This window comes from Lontra canadensis, unplaced genomic scaffold, assembly GCF_010015895.1.
Source record: "Lontra canadensis isolate GAN:19392208 unplaced genomic scaffold, GSC_riverotter_1.0 scaffold27, whole genome shotgun sequence".
NCBI classification, from domain to species: Eukaryota; Metazoa; Chordata; class Mammalia; order Carnivora; family Mustelidae; genus Lontra; species Lontra canadensis.
Window position 1 is genome coordinate 6,633,505 of NW_022631021.1, and position 23,542 is coordinate 6,657,046.

At 34.3% G+C, this 23,542-nt stretch overlaps 1 protein-coding gene across 6 annotated transcripts in view; it reads right to left on the reverse strand.

Moving 5' to 3' along the window:
- Positions 1 to 23,542, reverse strand: part of COL19A1 (collagen type XIX alpha 1 chain) — a 312,492-nt gene that overhangs the window by 241,070 nt on the left and 47,880 nt on the right. For 5 of the 6 annotated variants that reach the window (XM_032864437.1, XM_032864440.1, XM_032864438.1 and 2 more), the window contains exons 7-10: positions 16,337 to 16,417; positions 12,092 to 12,217; positions 10,910 to 10,972; positions 342 to 395 (exon numbers count right to left, since the gene is read on the reverse strand). In XM_032864437.1, coding sequence (XP_032720328.1) covers positions 342 to 395; positions 10,910 to 10,972; positions 12,092 to 12,217; positions 16,337 to 16,417 — 324 coding nt within the window. The remainder of the gene's footprint in view (positions 1 to 341; positions 396 to 10,909; positions 10,973 to 12,091; positions 12,218 to 16,336; positions 16,418 to 23,542) is intronic. The other variant, XM_032864441.1, reaches the window with a different exon arrangement.

A 23,542-nucleotide genomic window follows, 5' to 3' on the forward strand; every position in this document is an offset into this window, starting at 1 on the left:
TAATGGGTAATGTTCTAGAGCAGGGGTCAGCAAGTTTTTTTCTGCAAAGGACCAGACAGTAAATATTTTCGACTTTGCAGGCCATGTGATTTCTGCCACAAATACCTAACCTTGCCACATGGCACAAAAGCAGCCTCAGACAATATGAAAACAAATGAGTGTGGTTGTACTCCAGCACGTTATTTATAAAATCATCCAGTTAGAGTTTTCAGCAGCCCTGCTGCAAAGTCATAGTTTGCTGGCCCCTGAGCTATCAGACTCGTTCTATATATTTTGTCTTCCTACCCAGTACAAACTTTTACAAGAGCCTCAAAGCTTAATCAAACAGCAAATGCACATACCTTTTCCCCAGGAATTCCAGGAGTACCAAATTCACCTTTCATACCACCTGAACCCTAAAATATAGAAATGCTTTTAGGAGGTTTTTTTCAAAGGTGTATTAAGTGCTAATGTCAAAGAGAATCTACCATTTCACAGATAGGCTGCTTCTGCTCACACAAAAGTTTGTTTACTGAGTCCCTTCTTTGTATTGTCCACAAGTCATTAAACTATACTTTTGACAATAATTTATCAAAAAATTAATAAGTAATAAATATCAAAATGCTAATCAAAACTAAAATTAAACATTCTCCACACAGATATATGTAATTCAGCTTTGTCATTTCTTTCACATTTATCAAAGATAAGGAATGATTCTATTGCTTTTATCTTAAGTAATACCTAACACTTTCAACTCAAGCAAGTCATGAAATTTTAGATTCTAAGGTATTCATATTTGTTTCATTAATGTGCCTGAATTTCCATTATATCCTCTAGGAAAAATTCCACAGCTGGGCCAACCCAATTGTTAACTTCCCTGCTTTTCCATTTAAATGGGAAAAAATATTCTCAATGAAGTTGATGTGTTACTTATATCTGCCTTAATGGCTCTACCACAAATTCAGTCTAATAATTTATCCTCGAAATGGTGGAAAATAAATCAACTTTCTAATGAGTTTCACTAATGTGTGGTAGAGATTTTAAGAAATATATCAGAATTTTGTGACTATATAATGCTATTATTACACTGATATATGTTCATTTCAGATTTAAGGTATACAAGTAAATTTCAACTTCAAGTTCCTATAAATTAGATGAGATTACATCAGGTTGGGTAAAATTGACATAAAAATAAAATTGATACAAAACAAAATAAATAAAATATATTCAATATTAGATTAGAAAAAATAGAGAAATATTTATTTCTTATATTGACATAGGTCAAAAGTCAATATTAAATTCTACGTCTAAGAGCTTACTACTAAGGGAAGATATCCCTTCTTTCAAAGAAATTGACAACATATTTTAATTCTATTACAGAATGAGCAGGTGAGTAATGTCAGATTGAAAAGAAAATAAAGGGAAACTCACCAGTAATCCCTGACTTAATACATTAGACTATTCAAAATGGAAACTGCCATATACCGAGATCTGAAGGAGGGGAAAGGAATCAATACACAAGTTTCTGACTAAAGAGGTAAATTAACTTATTCTATTTTAAATTGTTTTGATTTTCTCTAGAAGTATATCAGCAAAGCAATTATTTCATAAAGCCTATAGTTTGGGGGAAATTAACTGGATTTGTGGAAGATAATAATTCAAACATAAACTGGAAAATTATTTCCCAAATAGAGCTCAGACCTTAGGTTAAGGGACATTGAAATTGAGCTGCTATTTTATAAAACTCTCACAGAATTTCAACTTTGAAGTGGATAAGGGTATTAGCCAGGGTCTTAAAGAATTGAGAAAGTAATGTGGTTGCTAAGTAATTAGGTTGCTAACTACATTTGCTAAAAAAAAAAATGTGGGGGGCATTAAAAGATTCAGAAAATTACAATAATCAAATCGAAATGAAAGAAGAGTATTAATTGTTATTTCAAATAATGTCATCTAGAGTTTACTCTTGGACAAATGAGTTGATTTGATTAAGTGCTCTAATACCAGAACACTAATCACATCTAGGTGTTCAAATCCATGCAATGGCTGAATATCAAACCATCTTACTCCATTAAAGGGTCATCATTTTTATGAAAAGAAAAAAAAAAAGACAGTAAATCAGATTAATGAAGCATGGATGAGAACATGGGCAAATAAAGATAAAAATTAAATTAAGCCCAAACTCGTTTTTTCCCAAATATATTTTTTAAAGATTTTATTTATTTATTTGACAGAGATCACAAGTAGACAGAGAGGCAGGCTTCGGTGGCGGCGGGGTGGGGGGGGGGAAGCAGACTCCCTGCTGAGCAGAGAGCACGATGCAGGGCTCCATCCCAGGACCCTGGGATCATGACCTGAGCCGAAGGCAGAGGCTTTAACCCACTGAGCCACCCAGGCATTGCTAATTAGCAATATACAGCTAAAACGAATCAGGTCACTTTGTTTTTTAAAAGAAAAAGTATAGTATAGAACACTAGTGAGTAACAGTCCTTGATGATTTAACATATCTAGCTCTTCCTCTGCAAACTGACTCTTTGCCCCGCTTGGCAAAGTTCCCTGGGAAATTGGGGCATCAAATTTATAAGTTCTAGAAACAACTAAGTGGATGACTTAGACTTTCTCTCAGGTGTTCATTCATTTATTCAACTCCTATTATGTGCTGCTCTATGTATGCTGCTCCCAAAATTCCTATTCTAGTGGGGGAAATGAATAGACGCATAATGCTAACAAGTCAGGTGATACTAAAAGTGCTAAGAAAGAAGATAGAAGTGGAATGAAGGGATGCTTTTATATAAAGACTTCAGACTAGGCCTTTCTATTTTCAAGTGATTTCTGAGATTTCTAAATGGTGTGAAGGAGAGAGCCAAGTGGCTCTCTCTGAGGAGGAGATCTGAGGAAGCCCCACATAGATGTAACCTGGTGTGAAGACCCTGGAGCAGGATAGAACAAGGGAAGAGGGTAGGACACCATATAGGGAGTGGAGAGTGGGATAGAGAGAGCTCTACACATTATTTGGAGCCATGGAGAGAGCTTCAGTGTTTATCCTGAGAGAGACAGGAAGACACGGTGGGTTTTGACCCAGATGGGGAAGGATTTACTCACATGATTATTTATTCATTGTCAAATAATGTTGGGAACAGAAGACATAGCTTTGATGAAATACTTAAATCATTAAGTGACCTTTTCAAGAAATTAACTATCAATAACTTATTAACATTTGCTACAAGTAGCATACAATAACACATTAAGATTTTTATATACTAAAATATTTATAAATTCAAAGGGATTATCTTACAGATGAAGATTAATTTGTTTTTGGCCAAGTCACATAAGAAACTCTCAAACTAAAGGGATTATTTCCACCTCTTCCTCAATATGTGAACAAGTATAGTATAGACAGGAAAGCAGAGGAAACATATTTTTTCAGTCTGTATTATGTGTGAGTTTCTGGCACTATGTATCTTATACATATTTTATTGTATTCCTTCTTCACAATAAACCATTGACTAGGTATTATTAAGGACTACTTTTAAAGCAAGTAAGAGATGGATGGGTTTCAGTCTCAAGTGGTTCAGACTCTAGAGAGGTAAGCCTTCTAATATACTGTCCCACATGTACTGTCCTAAATATCCTTTCTCAGTCTTATAGACCAAAAGGAAAACCTTGAGGATGTCTGGTTCCTTTAGCAACACTGCACTTCCGATCATTTCATGAAATTATCTATTCAATATACCTTAGAGCAAAATGACTTTCAATCTTCAAGCCATGCAGGCATTATTTTGTGCACCTAGTCTAATAATGAAAATATATAGCAGATTTAAACACAAGGAAAGTCATCTTTATTTATTGCACATTAAAGTTGCAGGATCACACAGTACAATAAGAATAGGAACAGACTCATCATCAACTCCTTAAAATGAAACGATACATCTATGTTTATTACGAGTGCTAGAAAGCAGAACACATTCATAGCCATAGTCATCTGAAGTCATAATTACACAGCAAGTGTTATGCTGGTTTAATCAAATGCTGGTGCTTGCATTGAAAAAATAAAGTATATTGAAAAACGAATTAATTTTTTGTCTTGTTTTGCAGATCATCAATTTATTTTATCCCAGCTGTTTTTACCTTGCCACTAAAATCACTTGCAGTTATGAGTTTTGTATAGTCTGGAATTTGAAACCAATGTTAATATTTTAAAAATATATCTTAAATGAAAGTTATATAATACACTGTAACCCTAAGGTACATTTTTGTGTATTTTATAGATTTGGAATACAATAAATTTGCTAATAATTTCATTTTTACTAATTCCTTCTTAGTTCTTTTCTACTGCTTTTCTTTCCCACAGAGGGAGGGAAGACTCCTTGAACAAATAATCACTAGATTGTAAACTCAGTGAGAGTAAGCCTAGTTTTCTCACTACTGCTATAGGTCCAGAACTTAGCACACTTTTTGTTATAATAATAGGAACTCAATAAATAGTTGCTGATGAATTAATGAATAAAAGAAAAATGAATATTTAGATGTTGAAAGAGGTATCTACTGTATGATTAAAGAGTATGGAGGAAAGAATGAGTCTTTAAATGACATATGCTCTAACACCTCTAACAAGAGAGTCTTAGTGCCTAAACTTTAAAAAAAAATCATCTAAATGTGATTCAATATTTTTTTAAATATTTACTTAATGTTTTTTAAAAGAAACAGGGATATTTTTAAAATATTTTACTCCTTCTGAAACTGACATGTGAAATTTCTTCCTATGCCAATAATCTTAAATTGATAGAACTGGTAAGTCAAAGAATGGGAAAGTCAACTTAAAAAATGTTAATATGTATCACATCACAATCACCAACAAGTAAGACAGATCATCGTTTTCAAAGTACTTTGTGTCAACCTTATGATGTAGGTAGAACTGATAGATGACACACTCTCATTTACAGATGAGGGAAATGAAGCATGAAAAGACTGGGTGGCTTGGCCAAGCTCACACTGCTAACCTCAGAAGAGTTGGGATTAATCCAGATCTTTCTACTTTATGAGTCCTCTTAATTATGTTACCATGGGCACACCATTCTACCCATGCATGGTTCTCTCAGCTGCAAAATGAGGATAAAAAATACTGGGTTGAAATTCTTTATGAAGTTATAAGGATAAAACAAGATATTTCAAGTGGAAATGCCATAATCAAAGAACACAAATAATACTGAAGAGCTTTTAGAAAATAGAGCAACCTTCAAAATCCAGACTAGACTTGACATATCTAGGTTCTGATCCTAGCTTGACCACTCACCATGTGCCCTTGGGCAACAATTTAACCTCCCTGAACTTCAGTATTGCCTTCTGTGAAATAGTAATACCAATACTTAACACAAAGAGTTTTAAGAATCAGAAAAATTACATATCTAAAATACTCTTCCCAGTGTCTGGCACATAGTTAGTTCTCAATAAATACTAGCTATTGTTAAAAGGATTTATATGTTTAGTTTGATTAAAGTCTAGTCTTTAGGACTAGATATTGTTTAATTATTTTAGATTTTCATATAATGGGCTTAAGTAAAGTATTCCAAGTAATTTGATTTGAAGTTCAAAAATAAATGTTCATCATACCTCAAAATTCTCTCAAACACTTGCTTAGGTGCTTAAAGTTCCCATGCAAGCTACAATGAGCAAACCTTCCTTTGGGAGTCAATGCCTATGAAGCCTTTGTTGAAGCTTGCTCTGCAACTTTGAAGGATCAGTCATTGCTCAGACATCAGTCTCTTAACTTTTGAAATAAGGAGCCCACTTAGATTATGCTGCTAGTTTAGAACCATGGACTTCCAAGTTAAGGCATGAATGGCATTCAAATCTGTTTCACCTTGGAAAGGTGAAAAAAATCAACTCCTAAGCTTAGCACAAATGAATTTATCTAATTAGCTAACAAAAGACATGACATTAAAAAGTGGAAAATGGAACCCTTAAGTTTTGATATGGTAGGGAGAAGGGAAAGGCAAATCTCTAAGCATGGGATATTGCTTAAAATTAGTTCAATAAAGGTGTGCTGTTTAGGAAAAGTGTTGGGAGCTAAGGAAGAATCTTCAGTAGGAACCTATCAGCAGACAAGAGAATTCACAAGAAAAATAAATTATAAGCCAATATTCCTGATAAAAATAGATGCAAGGACCCTCAACCAAATACAAGCAAAATGAATTCAAGAATAAAGTGAAAGCATTACCCACCAGGATCAGAACATTCCATGCAAAGCAACAAAATATATATTCTTCTCAAGTGCACATGGAACATTTTTAATGATAGATCAAATGTGGGGCACCTGGGTGGCTCAGTCAGTTAAACTTTCAGCTCAGGTCATGATACCAGGGCTCTAGGATCAAGACCCACATCAAGCTCCCTGTTCAGAGGGAGCCTGCTTCTCCCTCCCTTCCCTACTCCTGCTTTCTCTCACTAGCTCTGTCACTATCTCTGTCTCTGTCTCCAATAAATAAATAAAATCTTTAAAAAAGATCGATCAAATGTTAGGCCACAAAGCCAATCTTAATAAATTTAAGAAACTGTATTCCCCTGATGATGAGTATTTACCAAAAAGATACAAAAATCTTGATTCAAAGGGGCTCATGCACCCTCATGTTTATTACAGCACTATCAACAGCCAAATTATGAAAAGAGCCCAAAGGTCCATTGAATGATGAATGGATAAAGAAGATATGGTATACACACATACACACGAATATTACTCAGCCATCAGAAAGAATGAGCCTTAGCCATTTGCAATGATGTGGATGGAGCTAGAGTATATTATGCTATGTGAAATAAGTCAGTCAGAGAAAGACAAAGAGTATATGATTTCACTCATATGTAGAATTTAAGAAACAAAACAGAAGAACATAGGGAAGAAAAAAGAGAAAGAAGCAAAACGCACAACACACTTAACTACAAAGAACAAACTGAGGGTTAATGGAGGGAGGTAGGTTTGGGATGGGCTAAATGGGCTATGTGGGTGACGAGTACTAAGGAGGGCGATTATTGTGGTGAGCATTGGGTGTTATATAGAGGTGATGAATCACTGAATTCTATTCCTGAAACCAATATTACCCTATATGTTAACTAACTAGAATTTAAATAAAAACTTGAGAGGAAAAAAAATTAAGAAACAAATCATATCAAGCATCTCTTCTAACTACAATGGTATGAAACTTGAAATTAATAACATGAAAAAAACCTGGAAAATTCACAAATAAGTGGACATTAAACAACATGCTACTGAATAATCAATGGATCAAAGAAAAATCAGAAGAGAAATAAAAAATACCTGCAACAAATAAAAATGTAAAGACAGCATAACAAATTGTGGGATATAGCAAAAGCAATTGTTAAGAGTGAAGTTCATAGTGATAAGCACCTACTACAAGTAACAAGAAAAGTCTCAAATAAACAGCTCAAATTTACACGTCAAGGAACTAGGGGAAAAAGAAAAAGACCAAAACAACAAAGCCCAAAGTTAGTAGAAGAAAGAAATAACAAAGAGTACTGCAGAAATGAATAGAGACTAAAAACAAAATAGAGATCACTGAAACTAAGAGGTGGTTCTTTGAAAGAGAAACAAAATTGACAACTCTTAAGTAGACTCATCAAGGTAAAAAAAAAAAAAAAAAACGGGAGGACTCAAAATCAAAAATGAAAAAGAAGTTAAATTGATACCACAGAAATATAATGGATCATTAGACTACCATGAACAATGATTATGTCAACAAACTGGACAATCTATATAGACATTATAGAAGAAATGGATAAATCCCTAGAAACATACCTCCTATCAAGACTGAATCATAATAAACAGAAAACCTGAGCAGACTAATTAATAATGAGATTGAGTCATTAATCAAAAATATCCCAATAAACAAAACTATAGGATCAGAGAGCTTCACTGGTGAATTCTACCCTATATCCAAAGAAGAATAAATATCAATTCTTCTCAACTCTTCCAAAAAATAGAATAATAGAGAACTCTTCCAAACTCATTTTATGAGGCCAGCATAACCTTGATATCAAAATTAGACAAGTATGCCACAAATAAAGAGAATTACAGGCTAATATCCCTGATGAACATAGATGAAAACATTCTCACAAAATATTAGCAAACAGAATTCAACAATTTATTAAAAGTATGCACCATGATCAAGTGGGATTTACTATAGGCACGCAAGGATGGTTCAATATGATACATCACATTAATGAAATGAAGGATAAAAATCATATATGATCATCTCAATAGATATAGGAAAAGTATTTGACAACATTCAGATATGATAAAAAACTCTCAACAGTGTTTATAGAGGGAAAGTACCTCAACATAATAATGTCTATGTATGACATGCCCACAGCTAACATCATACTCAATGGTGAAAAGCTGAAAGTCTTTCCTCCAAGATCAGGAACAAGACAAGGATGCCCAATCCCATCACTACTATTCAACATAGTATTGGATGTCTTCGACAAGACAATAGGTATGAAAAAGAAAGAAAAGGCATCCAGATTGGAAGGGGATAAGTGAAACTCTCACTATTTGCAGATGACGTGATTTTATATAGAGAAAACCATGAAGAATTCATCAAAAAACTGTTAGAACTAATTAACAAACTCAGTAAGGTTGCAGAGTACAAAACCAAGACACAAAAATCTATTGTGTTTCTATGTACTAATAGTGAACTACCAGAAAAAGAAAAAAATCTTAATTATATTTGTATCAAAAAGAGTAGAAGTTTTAGGAATAAATTTAACCAAGGAGGTGACAGATATGTATACTGAAAACTATAAGACATTAATAAAAGAAACTGAAGACACAAATAGAAAGATATTCTATGCTCACGGATAAGAAGAATCAATATTGTTCAAATATCCATACTACCCAAAACAATCTATAGATACAATGCAATCCCTATCAAAATGGCATTTTTCAAAGAAATAGAAGAAATCATTCTAAAATTTGTATTGAACCACAACAACAAACAAAAAGCCAACCCAGTAGCCAAAGCAATCTTGAGAAAGAAAAACAAAGCTAGAGTCATCATGCTCCCTGATTTCAAACGATATCACAAAGCTATAGTAATTAAAACAGTAGAATATTGGCAACAAAATAGACACATAAATAATGGGAAAAAATAGAGAAACAATAATTAAACCCATGCATAAGTGGTCAATTAATTTATGACAAAGGAGCCAACAATATAAAATGAGGAAATGACACTCTCGCCAACAAATGGTGTTGCAAAAACTGGACAGTCACAGGCAAAAAAAATAAAATTTGACCACTATCTTACACTATGTTACACAATTAATTCAAAATACATTAAAGACCTGAATATAAGATCTGAAACTATAAAACTCCTAGAAAAAAAAACATTTTTTAGGCACTAGGCTCCTTGACATAGGCCTTGGTGATAACTTTTAAATCTGACACCAAAAGGAAAAATAAATAAGTGGAAGTATACCATGCTAAAAAGCTTCTGCACAGCAAAGTAAATGATCAAAAAATGAAAAGACAATGTAGTGAATGGAAAAAAATACGTAATTCACATATCTGACAAAGGACTAATATCCAAATATATAAAGAACTTATACAATTCAACCACAAAAAAATTGAAAATCTAATTAAAAAATGGGCAGAAGACCTGAATAGACATTTTTCAAAGAAGACATAGAGATGACTAACTGGTACATGAAAAGGTGCTCAATATCATTAATCATCAAGGAAATAACAAATCAAAACCATAATGAGATATCACCTCACATCCGTTAGAATGGCTGTTATTAAAAATACAAGCAATACCATGTGTTCATGAGGGTATGCAGAAAGAGAAACTTTCCACAAAGAAACTGTATAGCCATTATGGAGAACAGTATGGGCATTCTCCAAAAAATTAAAAATAGAATATCCAGCAATTCCACTGTTGTGTATTTATCTGAAGAAAATAAAAACATTAACTCGAAAAGGTAAATGCACCTCCATATTCATTGCAGCAATATCTACAGTAGCCAAGATATGGGAACAATTTAAGTGTCCATCAGTGAATGAATGGATAAGGAAGATGTGATACACATACAAGCACACACACATATACACACACTGGAATATTATTCAGCCATGAAAGACAATAAAATCTTGCCATTTATGACAACATGGATGGACCTCAAAGGCATTAATAGTATGTGAAATAAGCCAGACAGTGAAAGACCAATACTATATGATCTCTCTTATATGTGGAGAAAAGAAAAAGAGAGAGAAAGAGAGAAAGAGGGAGAGGGAGGGAGGGAGGGAGGGAGGAAGAGAAGAGGAGGGGAGGGGAGGGGGAGAGGAGAGGAGAAGAGAGAAGGGAAGAGAAGGGAAGGGAAAGGAAGGGAAAGGAAGAGAAGAGAAGTGAAAAGGAGAGGAAACCAAACTCAGATACAGAGAACAGATTGGTGGTTGCCAGAATTAGGGAGTGGAGGTTGGAGAAATGGGTGAAAGGGGTAAAATTTTATTTAAAAAAAAAATAGATAAATAAATGATAGGAAGCTAAAAAAGAATGTTTAGTGGGGATCCATCAGCACACAAGAGAAATAAGAGTTTAAGTATCTGGAGAACAGAATGCTAGAGTAGGCTAGGGCACAACTAAAAAATAAACTTTCTTGCTTCACAATTTTGCTTATAGTTTATAGATACAAAGATTTGGGTTTCCATATCTTTTCAAATTTTAGTTTCAATAGGAACTCAAAAGGAAATTTGAATGCTGATGTAGTCTTATTTATTTCAGCAATCAGCTTTTAAATATAGTCCTTAATAGACTTTAACAGAAATGTGCATTTGTATGGGACATCGAGATAAGAGATAGATGCATTTTAAAGTCACTTTTGGACAAATCCACTTTCATCCTTACAGTGTTTTGAGGTATCTTACCGGTTCTCCTTTATCTCCTTTCTGACCAGGTGAGCCTGGAATTCCTGGCAATCCTGCTTCTCCCTGAGCAAAAATGAATTCTGTGTTATCAAACATTCTATCACCTTGAGCTAAAGACTAATAGTTTACAAATATGAAGGTGACAATAGTAGGATAAAGCTTTACTCTCCTCTGAGCTCATGTTGGTTCCTCTGCTAGAATGCCCTTCCCTTCTCAGGAGGCTCAGTACTCTCTCTCTTCCAAATGCCATTTGACATCATCTCCTCTATGAGACTTTCCACCAACTGGAACAGGTGATGCTCCTCTATGGCCCCTGCACCTTGTACTTGCTCTTCTCATTGAGCTTACATACAATTTTGGTTACCAGAAGAAATGTAAGGTTCCTCTAAACTTTTACCTCACTCCTATATCTACTCTTCCAGCCAGGAGTGAAGTGGTAGCTGAATGTGTTAAGTCTCTAAGGGCAAGTCGTAAGGCACAGTACTAGGGAACATTCTGCTCTAGGAACCAAGGCTAGTTTTTTCTTTTCCTCTTTCCTTTCCTTTTCCTCTTTCCTTTTTTCTTTTCCTCTTTCCTATGGGCATAGAGGAAAACCATCAAGAAATTGCTTAGCCTCCTTGTAGCACTGCCTCATGACTGCTGTTAACATTCATAAAAGAAGTTTATGAAGGTTCACAGGACCACTCTTCCTCACCAGGGCACCATACTGGCACAAATAAAGCAAATTCTTAAAGTAATATTCTCTTCTTATTTCCTACAGTATCAGTAACCAACAAAGAAATACTATATAAAGTACCTTGTGTACGTGTTAAAGAGCAGGCACTGTTTTCTTCAACTGTGAATTCCCAGAACGGAAGCCTATTCCCAACATACATTAATTACTTGTTATTTGTCTGCTGTACAGGTGGGTCCCCCCTCCCCGCTTTACCTTTCTATCCATTCTAATTCACAGCCTGGAAAGAAAGTCTGATGGCTCCAGAACTATCCAGAAAAAAAATCCCAGGAAATCCTATTCCCAATTCCCTTCTCTTAACCCATACCCAGGGACGGAGTGGCTTATGTATTTGATTCAATTAGCACTAAAGGTCAAGACACATTATCTGTGCGCCGGGGCCACATCCAAGGGGCTTGGCTCCCTCTGTGTAGTGGCTTTTCCGTGGGCATAGATTGAAACTAGCAAACCTTGTTTGGAATGCACTGGCACCGGTCTTGAAGTTCCTGCGTTGCTGGCAGATAGGCAGACATTTTACTGGCATGAGCGGGTAACAATGATGGTGCAGTACTTCCATAGCCATCCTGCTCTGGACACTAAAATCCAGAAAAATGATTAGGGTCAATTCCAAACATTCTAACCTCCCAAATACAGGCTCCCACCAAACTAGGGATGACTCGACACTGGTATGTGAACGTTTAGAATGCCTTTGCTCTTTCACTAGGCCTCCGATGTGTTTTATTACACTGACAACATGCTAGAAATACACTAAAATGTTGGTTTGTTGAGGAATTCTGAAGCTATTATAAATGACTTTATGATGAGTACAGTAATCCCAAACATTCACAGTAACTGCCTAGTTAAAATAAAATAGTTATACATATTACATCTGTGTACGTGTTTGTGGAACAAAATTTTTAACAAAAGCAAGCAACATGAACTTTTAGAACTCATTTACTCCCAACAAGATGATTGTAAAGGCACGTAAAAGTAGAAAATAAATTCTTTTTATACTCCAGGATGATATATATTTAATTAAAGTATACACTAGTCTTGGTCTTTAAAGTCCCTTGTCCTTTAAAGTTATTAAAAACGCCTCCATTGTAACATACAAGTGGTGAATTTTATACATAAGCAGTGGGTTCAGAACATGTAGGATAACATGAAGTGAAACTTAGTTACAAAGCAATGAACTTTTTTTCTCTCAAAAATAAATCCAGACAGGGAGGATAAATAAATGCATCCCTTCCTCTCCACATCATTTACCAGGCTCCTCACCATGGTCTGTAACAGTGAATTTGTAATTTTAAAAACTTGTAATTTTCTAACTCTGAATTTGCAATTTAGGTGGAAGGATTCACACATTACTTTGTATGCTACAAATCATATATGCTTGGAAAAGTATTGTCAGGATACAAAACTAAAAGATTGTCAGTGGTTATTTATTGTGGTGAGACTACGGATGATAATTACTTCCTTTGAATTTGGCTGTATTTTCCAAGTTTTCTATAATAAACATACACAATTTTTTAAAAGATTTTATTTATTTATTTGACAGAGAGAGAGAGAGACCGCACAAGCAGGGGGAACACTAGAGGAAGAGGGAGAAGTAGATTCCCCACTGAGCAGGGAGCCCAACGTGGGGCTCGATCCCAGGACCCTGGGATCATGACCTGAGCTGAAGGCAGAGACTTAACTGACTGAGCCACCCAGGCGCCCCAACATACATAATTTTTAAAACAAAAAAATTCTCTTGAAAAACATGGGTAACACTCTAATATTTCTGAAAACAACAAAAACTGTAAGAAAAATGACACCCAGAAACACTGGGACTAGTTTCCTGTGTCCACCCTGAGGTCTATCAGATTCATTCTCTCCAGATTTAATAATTAGCTATTCTGTTATCTTAATAAGTTTCCAAGTCCATAAGTCTAAAAGTCGTATTAGAATGAAACACGATTAACACCAGAATAGTCCATTTATCTTGTATGATTTGGTATGATTTTCCAGCAACTTCCTGCTCTACCAGTTACCACTTAGGTGACCAAGACCCAGTTTGAGTTCATAATTTTGGTCTGGATAACTAATTTACTATATTAAATTGGGAGTTTAAATGACTTTAAAAGTATGTCTCAGGATTCACTAAACTTTCCACACTCTCCAAAAAGTGCCTGAAGGGAACATAAAAATGTACAAGTAAGGACTCTTCCCTTCATAAAACCTCTGGTTTTGATTTGATGCATATTTAGTTAATTGGTCCTACAAATTTTAATCACATTTCTCATTTATTTTCAACAAACGTTGCTGATTTTCTCCTTCTGTCTATGTCTGTGGTCATGAAACTTTACAGAAACAGAAAATCTAATCAGTAGAAGAAAAGAACTATATTTAAAGATGACCTTGAATAAATTTCACCCTTGACCATGCTGTAACATATCAATAACCAAAAAAAGTCTAATTTGAAATTCCAGGATAAAGTTAAAATTTTAAGCAAGCACATTAAAATTTTCTGAATTCAACACATTTTTCAGGAAAAAAAAATTGTCAGAATTACAACAGATGCACTTAAATGGCTTTCGTATAGTTATTTACCTTCCAAACTATACACTCCCACTTGTAAAATGTAGCATGTTTCTATTTTTTGCTACTCCTTAAAAAATGGTGATGTCCCTTCAGATAATTATTAGCAGGAAAATAAGCAGGTTTTTATTGTTTTATCCTATAGTCAAAGATGAATTCCTACCTTATTTTATACACTTTAACTCCTAAATAATATTTTTAAGATGCGATTAATTTTCTTCCATACTTTCTGAAGTTATGTAATTGCTTTTTACAGTCAAACCACTCCATCAAATCTATCACTCATACTTCCTTAAACAATTTTCTCATAATGTGAATTGAAAAATCTCTACTATGTGATTATATAGAGTAAAAACTATTGGTCAAAAATACAGTATTTAGATATATCAAAACACTATGTTACTTTTCAACCAGGAAAAATTATTATTTTAAGGGCTCTTACATCCTAAAGGAATAATTAATTTAAAAAAGTAAACTTTTGGAGAATGAACATCTTCAAAATTTAAATATGTGGCTCCGGGAAGTCTAGGTATTTTGTCTGTAGATTGACATTATAAATTTTCTTTTTAGATATTTATAGAAAGATATTTGGCTGGCTTTCATTTTACTTGGAATGAGAGCCATAAACTGGGTTGGAGATATGCTTTATAAAACCAAGTTACATAAGCAAAACAAATAATTTTGAAAAACTTAGCTGTGCTTTGAATCAGTCACATTATTATTCTACTACTCAACAGTGAGTGACAGAAGTTAAAAATATTTTTGAATCACTAAACTATCGATAAAATTTTCATGTAATTTTGGACGATAAGTATAGAACTTCTAGGAAATCTAAGATACAAAGAGAAACATTTTCACCATTTTCTTTTACTTTTCATATGTTCTTTCCATAAGACTTTATTGAATTAATCCCATTTAAATACATTTTTGCCCCATCTACCTCCTTCAATAGTTGATAAGTCAACAAGTCAAGAAACAATATTTTGACTATCTTCTACAAAGCACTAGGAATAAAAAAAGAAAATATAACTCCCCTCAGTGAGTTTAAAATGAGATTGAATAAATTAAAAACAAATACAACTATGTCTAATAATGTAAGATAGCACACATGACCATTATAATGAAAGATAGAAAAAGCACTGAATTTTTCTTTTTCTTTTTTTTTAAATGGAAGACTGGTATAAGAAAGTAACGTTGTACAGTTAGGTTGGGAATTTTAAGAATGAGAGGCTAAGTAACTGAGTTTATGCTTTGTTGCCAACAGGGAATGACCAAAGGTTTGAGAAAAAGATAAACAGAGGGCAGGGAATATGTCTTATTCACATCTGTTAATGCCTTGTTCTTCAGCACAATGTCTAGAAGATCAATGTTTTTGAATAATTAATGTTTAATGTGAGAAAATAAATGCATATACAAAGCAATGATTCAGAGACTTATTCTGGTTACACTGGAAAGAAAAAGGTCTAGAGAAAGGGAAGGCAGTTGATGTGATAATGCAACAATACAGGCATGAGATAAAGGTAGACCAGGTGAATAACAGGGAAAATGAAGACGAAAACTCTATCACAGGGTGCCTGGGTGGCTCTGTCGGTTAAACATCTGACTTCTGCTCGGGTAATGATCTCTCAGAGTCCTGGGATCATGCCCTGCATTAGGGTTCCTGCTCAGCCCCTCCCCTCTGCATACGCTCACATGCTCTCTCTCTCTCTCTCTCTCTCAAACAAAGGAAGTCTTTTAAAAAAAAAAAATCTATCACAAAATAAAGGTATCCAGAATGGATATGATATCTGGATATATGACATCCAGAATAAGGGTATGATCACAGATTTAAAAATCTCTGCAACTGGAAAATGATGATGCTACTGTCAGAACATAGTTTATGGAAAAAGTCATAAATTATCTCTTATTTATGTTGAGTCCAAAGTGAGGACATATCATTCCCAAAGTTCAAGACAAAACACTGGGATTTAAACTGTGTAAAAAAACTATGTGAGAGCACTAAGAGTGGTCTCTTACTTGGAACAAATTACTCACCAGGCTTCAACAGAAGATATTCAGTGCTGCCTTATATTTGCACTTTATGCACCAGGCAACTGGCATTCTATATTCTTCCCAAGCCAAGAAAACTAACTTACCTTGGTGTCTGATATTTCGCAACATGTTTCTTGTGCTATGAAGTTTGAGTTACAGTAGATTTTAAACTGGTGAATCTCAATCTATTAAAAAAGTAGTAATAAGACACATCATTAGTTTTCTTGAAAGTCACACTTAGGCACTTAAGAATTGTGGTAATTTAACAGGAAAGATAAAAGGAGCTATACAAATAAGTTACTGGTAGATATTTTTAATGCTTTTATTTAATTTAGGATTCATAATTTTATGGATCATTTGAGAAAGAGACATGGATTCAATTATTGAGATAGATCTTTTAGAGGAAATCAGGTAATGAAAGCAACTGCAAATCTTTGCTACGATTTCATACAAAAAAGAAGTACTTACTTTAAGAGAGACATTGTTATGCATTACAAGAAAGTATGCCCACAAAATGAGAAATATTTCAAAGTAAGAAATTGTGGAGAAAAAGTAAAGTCGAAGGTATGAACACACGATGGAAAAGGCTTTCTCAGTAGTTCCAGAGCTCTTATTTGAGACACTGAAACAGATGCTTACTTCTCAATAAGAAAAAAAAAAAAGTACTTAGTTTTCATCTATATTTCACGGATTCTGTCTAAGATCTATGGATGTTATACTACATTGGGATAACCCTGAGCAATACTCGCAATCTTTTTACAAAAATAATCAGTTCCTTCTATCTGCTTATCAAATTCATAATTTTTGGCATTGGACATGAAATAAAAAGTAGTTCAAAAAATGTGCAATCATGCCTTTAAATGCAAGATCAAGCAACCATGTGAAAAATAATTATTACAGGCTACTGAAAAGATGCCAATATGATAGATGTATAAATCAGCTATTTTAAGTTATTTTGTGGTTGTAAATTTAATAATTTAATTAATAATCATACAATGATGTCACATATTATGTAGGTCAGGAGCAACCTCTTCTCTCTATCCTCTCCTCCCACTGCCTACATGTCTCTCTGCCCCTTTCCACCTCTTTCTCTGTCTCCCAGTTTACAGAGCTAGATTATGTATTACTTTGATGTCAATAAGTATGGTCTATAGAAAGATCCAGCTGTTAATATTACAATAATTAATCCTACCATAATGAGAAGCGGATATCTTCAGTGAGTTCTGAAACTCTACCCAAAACAAAAAAAAAAGCAAAAAAGGTAGGGGGGAAAGGCTGTAACTATTACTCTATAGTGCACTGAGATGAACAGAATGAATTCAGCTCATAGAAAGTGTTAAGAAATACAGACATCTTCTGAATTCATGAGCAGCCTACCATTTACAGCCAATGCAAAATTCTGAGATAAAATGAAACTTTTTTATTTTCTCTAATTTTTGCAAGGTATTGAAATTAATTTTTGTTTATAAAATTTAAATACACTATCTTACATAGTCAAATGAAAGACCATGCAGTAACATACCCATTATACAGAATCAAGAATGGGGATTCCAATTAATTAATATTCTTCTTAACTAAAACTAATATAACATCATGATTGTTATCAATTTAGCCAATAAATATTAAAATCTGATTATGTACCATTCACTATACTAGACCCTTTTATGAATTTTTTTTTAAAATATTTTATTTATTTATTTATTTGTCAGAGAGTGAGGAGAGAGCACAAGCAGGGGGAGTGGCAGACAGAGGGGGAAGCAGGTTCCCCACTGACCAACGAGGCCCAATGCGGGACTTTATCCCAGGACCTTGGGATCATGACCTGAGCCAAAGGCAGATGCTTAACAGACTGAGCCACCCAGGTATCCTGATATAGGAGTTATTTTAGTTAACTAAAGATAGATGATCAATTTTTGATGGATTAGCAATTAATCAAGTACCATGACATTGAAACTACAAACCTAGTTTAATGATGCTTTCTTATTCATTAGTTACTTTGGAATCCTTCACTGACACTGTGCTTTACGAGGACAAAGTTTAGGGCTAAGTCTATACTGGCCCTTGTTACACGGAATTTGTTTTAAAAAATCCTTTGTATCTTTTTTCACCTATTTCTTTTTCACAAAAGTAACTAGGTAGTATAAAAAAATAAAACCCAATTATTAGGATTTTTTTTTAATAACATCCACCCAGCGTAAATAAAACGTTTTCACATTACAACAGATCTTATGAATTATAGAGCTTCCGCAGAGATGATGAAAAATTAGTCCACTTAAATTTTTAGCAGGACCAAGAATCTTTACAGAATAAAATATGTATTTTATTTGTTTAACTCAAACACTATCTCATAAATAAGCTGCATCATAATATCACTTTAATTTTTTAATTTTTGTCTTTATTTATTTTTTTTTTTAAATTTAAAATCTAGTATAGTTACACCCACCTCCCCTCTGGTAACTTTCAGTTTCTTCTCTTTAGTTAAGAGTTCGTTTGTTAGTCTGTCTCTTTTCTTCTTTGTTTGTTTTGTTTCTTAAATTTTACATATGTGTGAAGCCATATGGTATTTGTCTTCCTCTGACTGACTTATTTCACTTAGCGTTATACTCTCTAGAACCAACCATATTGTAGTGAATGCCAAGATTTCATTCTTTTTTATGGCTGAGTAATAAATATATAAATATATATTTTTAGGAAAAATATAAGGATATACATATATATATTTTATATATATATATATATATATTTTTTTTTAAGGAAATACTTTAAAGAAAATTTTCTTAATTTTTAAGGAAACTCCATACTGTTTTCCTCAGGGGCTGCATGAGTTTGCGTTTCTGCCACAGTGTACAAGGTTTCTTTTTTCTTGGGATCCTTGCCAATACATGTGGTTTCTTGTGTTCTTTAGTGATTCTGACAGCTGTGAAGTGATATCTCATTGTGGTTTTGATTTCATTTCCTTGATGATGAGTGATGTTGAGACTCTTTCCATGTGTCTGTAGGCCCTCTGTATGTCTTCTTTGGAGAAATGTCTGTTCACATCTTCTGCCCATTTTTAAATTGGATTATTTATTTTTTGGGTGTTGAGTTTGGTAAGTTCTTTATATATTTTGGATACTAATCCTTTATCAGATACATCACTTGCAAATATCTACTCGCATTCAATAGGTTGCCTTTGAGTTTTGTTGATGGTTTCCTTTGCTATACAGAAGTGTTTTTTTGTTTTGTTTTGTTTTTTTGTTTTGTTTTTACAAAAACCCAATAATTTATTTTTGCTTCTGTTTCACTTGCCTCAGAAGACCTATCTTGGTATGGAAGAAGACATTACCGCCTGTGCTCTCTTTTAGGATTTTTATTCTTTCACATCCCACATTTAGGACCTAATCCACTTTTAGTTTATTTTTATGAATGGTTTAAGAAAGAAGTTCAGTTTCATTGTTTTGCATGTGCCTGTCCAGTTTTCCCAACACCATTTGTTGAAGATACTTTTTCCCATTGCATATTTTTGCCCCTTTGTTGAAGATTAATTGACCATATAATTGTGGGTTTGTTTCTGGGCTTTTTACTCTATTCTCTTTATCTAAGTGTCTATTTTTCTGCCAGTACCAAACTGTTTTGATTACTACAGCTTTTCAGTATATCTTGAAATCTGGGATTGTGATATCCTACAGTTTTGTTCTTCTTTTTCGAGATTGCTTTGGGTATTCAGGGACTTTTGTGTTTCTGTACAGATTTTAGGAATATTTGTTCTAGTGCTGTGAAGAATGCTGTTGTATCTTGATAGGGATTCCATTAAATCTGCAGATTGCTTTAGGTAGTATGGAAGTTTTAAAAATATGTGTTCTCCCAATCCATGAGCATGGAATATCTTTCCATTTGTTTGGGTCATCTTCAATTTCTTTCATCAGTGTTTTACAGTTTTCAGAGTTCGGGTCTTTCAACTCCTTGGTTAAGTTGATTCCTAGGCATTTTATTATTTTTGAGGCAATTGTAAATGGGATTGTTTTCTTAATTTCTCTGTTGGCCACTTCATTATTAATATACAGAAATGCAATGGATTTCTATAGGTTGATTTTGTATCCTGTGACCATACTGAATTCATTTATAATTCTAGTAGATTTTTGGTGGAGTCTTTGGGGTTTTCTATATATACTATCATGTCATCTGCAAATAGTGAAAGTTTTATTTCTTCCTTGCCAATTTGATTCTTTTTATTCTTTTTTGTTGTCTGATTGTTGTAGCTAGGACTTCCAGAACTATGTTGATTAGAGTGGTGAGAGTAGACTGCTTTGTGTTGCTCCTGAGATTAGGGAAAAGCTCTGTTTTTCACCATTAAGTACATGTACAAGGTTGGTTTTTCACACATGGCCTTATTATGTTGAGGTATGTTCCTTCTAATCCTACTTTGTTGAGGGCTTTTTTTTTTTTAAAGATTTTATTTATTTATTTGACAGAGAACGCAAGTAGGCAGAGAAGCAGGCAGAGAGAGAGAGAGAGAGAAGCAGGTTCTGCACTGAGCAGAGAGCCCGATGCGGGGCTCGATCCCAGGACTCTGGGATCATGACCTGAGCCGAAGGCAGAGGCTTTAACCACTGAGCCACCCAGGCGCCCCTGTTGAGGGCTTTTAATCGTGAACGGATGTGGTACTTTGTCAAATGTTTTTTCTGCTTATATTAAATGATCATATGCTTTTTACCCTTTCTCTTGTTGATGTAATATATCACATTGATTGATTTGCAAATATTGAACCACCTTTGCATGCTGGGAATAAATCCCACTTGATTGTGGGAATTGTGGGAATGTGGAAATGATTTTGAGTATTTTTCTACCTAAGTTCATCAGAGATATTGGTCTATAGTTCTCTTTTTAATTTATTTAAATTCAATCAGGCAACAAATAGTACATCATTAGTTTTTTATGTAGTGTTCAATGATTCATTAATTGCATATAACACACAATACTCATCACTTCACCTGCCTCCTTAATGCCCATCACCCAGTTACTTCACCCCCCCACCCTTCTCCCCTTCTGCAACCCTCATTTGTTTCCTGGAGTCAAGAGTTTTTCATGGTTTGGCTCCTTCTCTGATTTCTTACCATTCAGTTTTCCCTCCCTTCCCCCATGATCCTCTGTGCTATGCCTTATATTCTGCCTACGAGTGAAACCATATGATAATTGTCTTTCTCTGATTGACTTATTTCACTTAGCATAATACTCTCCAGTTCCATCCATGTTGATGTAAATGGTAGGTATTCATCCTTTCTAATGGCTGGGTAACATTCCATTGTATATCTTACACTCTTCTTTATCCATTCACCTGTTGAAGGACATCTCAGTTCCTTCTACAGTTTGGCTATTATGGACATTGCTGCTATTAACATTGGGATGTGCATGCCCCTTCTTCTCACTACATCTGTATCTTTGGGTAAATACCCAGTAGTGCAATTGCTGGGTCATAGGGTAGCTCTATTTTTAACTTCTTGGGGAACCTCCATATTGTTTTCCACAGTGGCTGTACCAGCTTGTATTCCTACCAACAGTGTAAGAGGGTTCCCCTTTCTTCACATTCTCAACAACATTTTTTGTTCTCTGTCTTGTTAATCTTAGCCATTCTAGCTGGCATAAGGTGGTATTTCATTATGGTTTTGATGTGTATTGCCCTGATGGCAATTCATGTGGAGCATTTTTTTCATGTGTCTGTTGGCCAATTGGATGTCTTCTTTGCAGAAATGTCTGTTCATGTCTTCTTCCCATTTCTTGATTAGATTATTTGTTCTTTGGGTGTTGAGTTTGGTAAGCTCTTTATAGATTTGGGATACTAGCCCTTTATCTGATATGTCATTTGCAAATATCTTCTCCCATTCCATAGGTTGCCTCTCAATTTTGTTGACTGTTTCCTTTGCCATGCAGAAACTTTTTATCTTGAGGTCCCAGTAGTTCATTTTTGCTTTTGTTTCCCTGGCCTTTAGAGATGTGTCTTCCAAGAAATTGCTGCAGCTGAGGTGGAAGAGGTTACTGCCCATGTTCCCCTTTATGATTTTGATAGATTCCTATCTCATATTTAGGTCTTTCATTCATTTTGTGTTTATCTTTGTGTAGAGTGTAAGAGAAGTCCATTTTTATTCTTCTGGTTGTGGCTGTCCAATTTTCTCAGCACCATATTGAAGAGACTGTCTTTTTTCCATTGAATATTCTTTCCTGTTTTGTCAAAGATTAGTGGACCAAAGAGTTGAAGGTCCATTTCTGGAAACTTATAAACTACCAGGACTGAAACAAGAAGATGTAGAAATCTGACCAGATCAATAACCAGCAGAAAAATTCAAACAGTGATCAAAAACCTCCCCCAAAACAAGAGTCCAGGGCCAAAGGGCTTTCCAGGGGAATTCTACCAAACATATAAAGAAGAAATAATACCTATTCTACTGAAGTTGTTTAAAAAAATAGAAATAGAATAGAAATGGGAGGAAAACTCCCGAACTCATTCTATGAGGTTAGCATTACCTTGATCTCTTTTTTTATAGTGTCGTTATCTGATTTTGGCTTTAGGGTAATGCTGGCCTCATAGAATCAATTAGGAAGATTTCTTTCCTCTTCTGTTTTTTCCTATAGTTAGAGAAGACAGACTAATAACTCTTTAAATGCTTATTTGAATTCACCTGTGAAGCAGTGCAGTCCTGGACTTTCGTTTTTTGGGAGTTTCCTGATTACTGATTCAATTTCATTGCTGGTAGGAGGTTTATTCAAATTTTCTATTCCTACTTCAGTTTGGGGAGTGATAGATTTCTAGGAATTTATTGATTTCTTCCAGGTTGTCCAACATATGGCTTAATAATATTCTCTTACAATCATTTGTTCTTTTTGTGGTGTCAGTTTTCATTTTTCCTCTTTCATTTGATTTTGTTTAATTGAGTCCTCTCTCTCCTCTCTCTCTCTCTTTTTTAATGAGTCTGGCTAGAGGTTTATCAATTCTGTTATCTTTTTCCAAGAAACAGCTCCTGGCTTCATTGATCTGTTCTATTGTGTTTTTAGTTTCTATTTCATGTATTTCTGCTCTAATATTTATTATTTTTTTTCCTTTTGTGGCTATTGGGTTTTGTTTGTTCTTCATCTAGCTCCTTTAGGTGTAAGGTTAGGTTGTTTATTTGAAATTTTTTTTTGCTTCTTGAGATTAGCCTGCACTGCTATAAACTTCCCTCTTAGAACCATTTTGCTGCATCGCAAAGATTCTGGACTGTTGTGTTTTCATTTTCATTTGTCTCCATGTATTTTTTAATTTCCTTTTTGATTTCTTGGTTGACCCATTCATTTTTCAG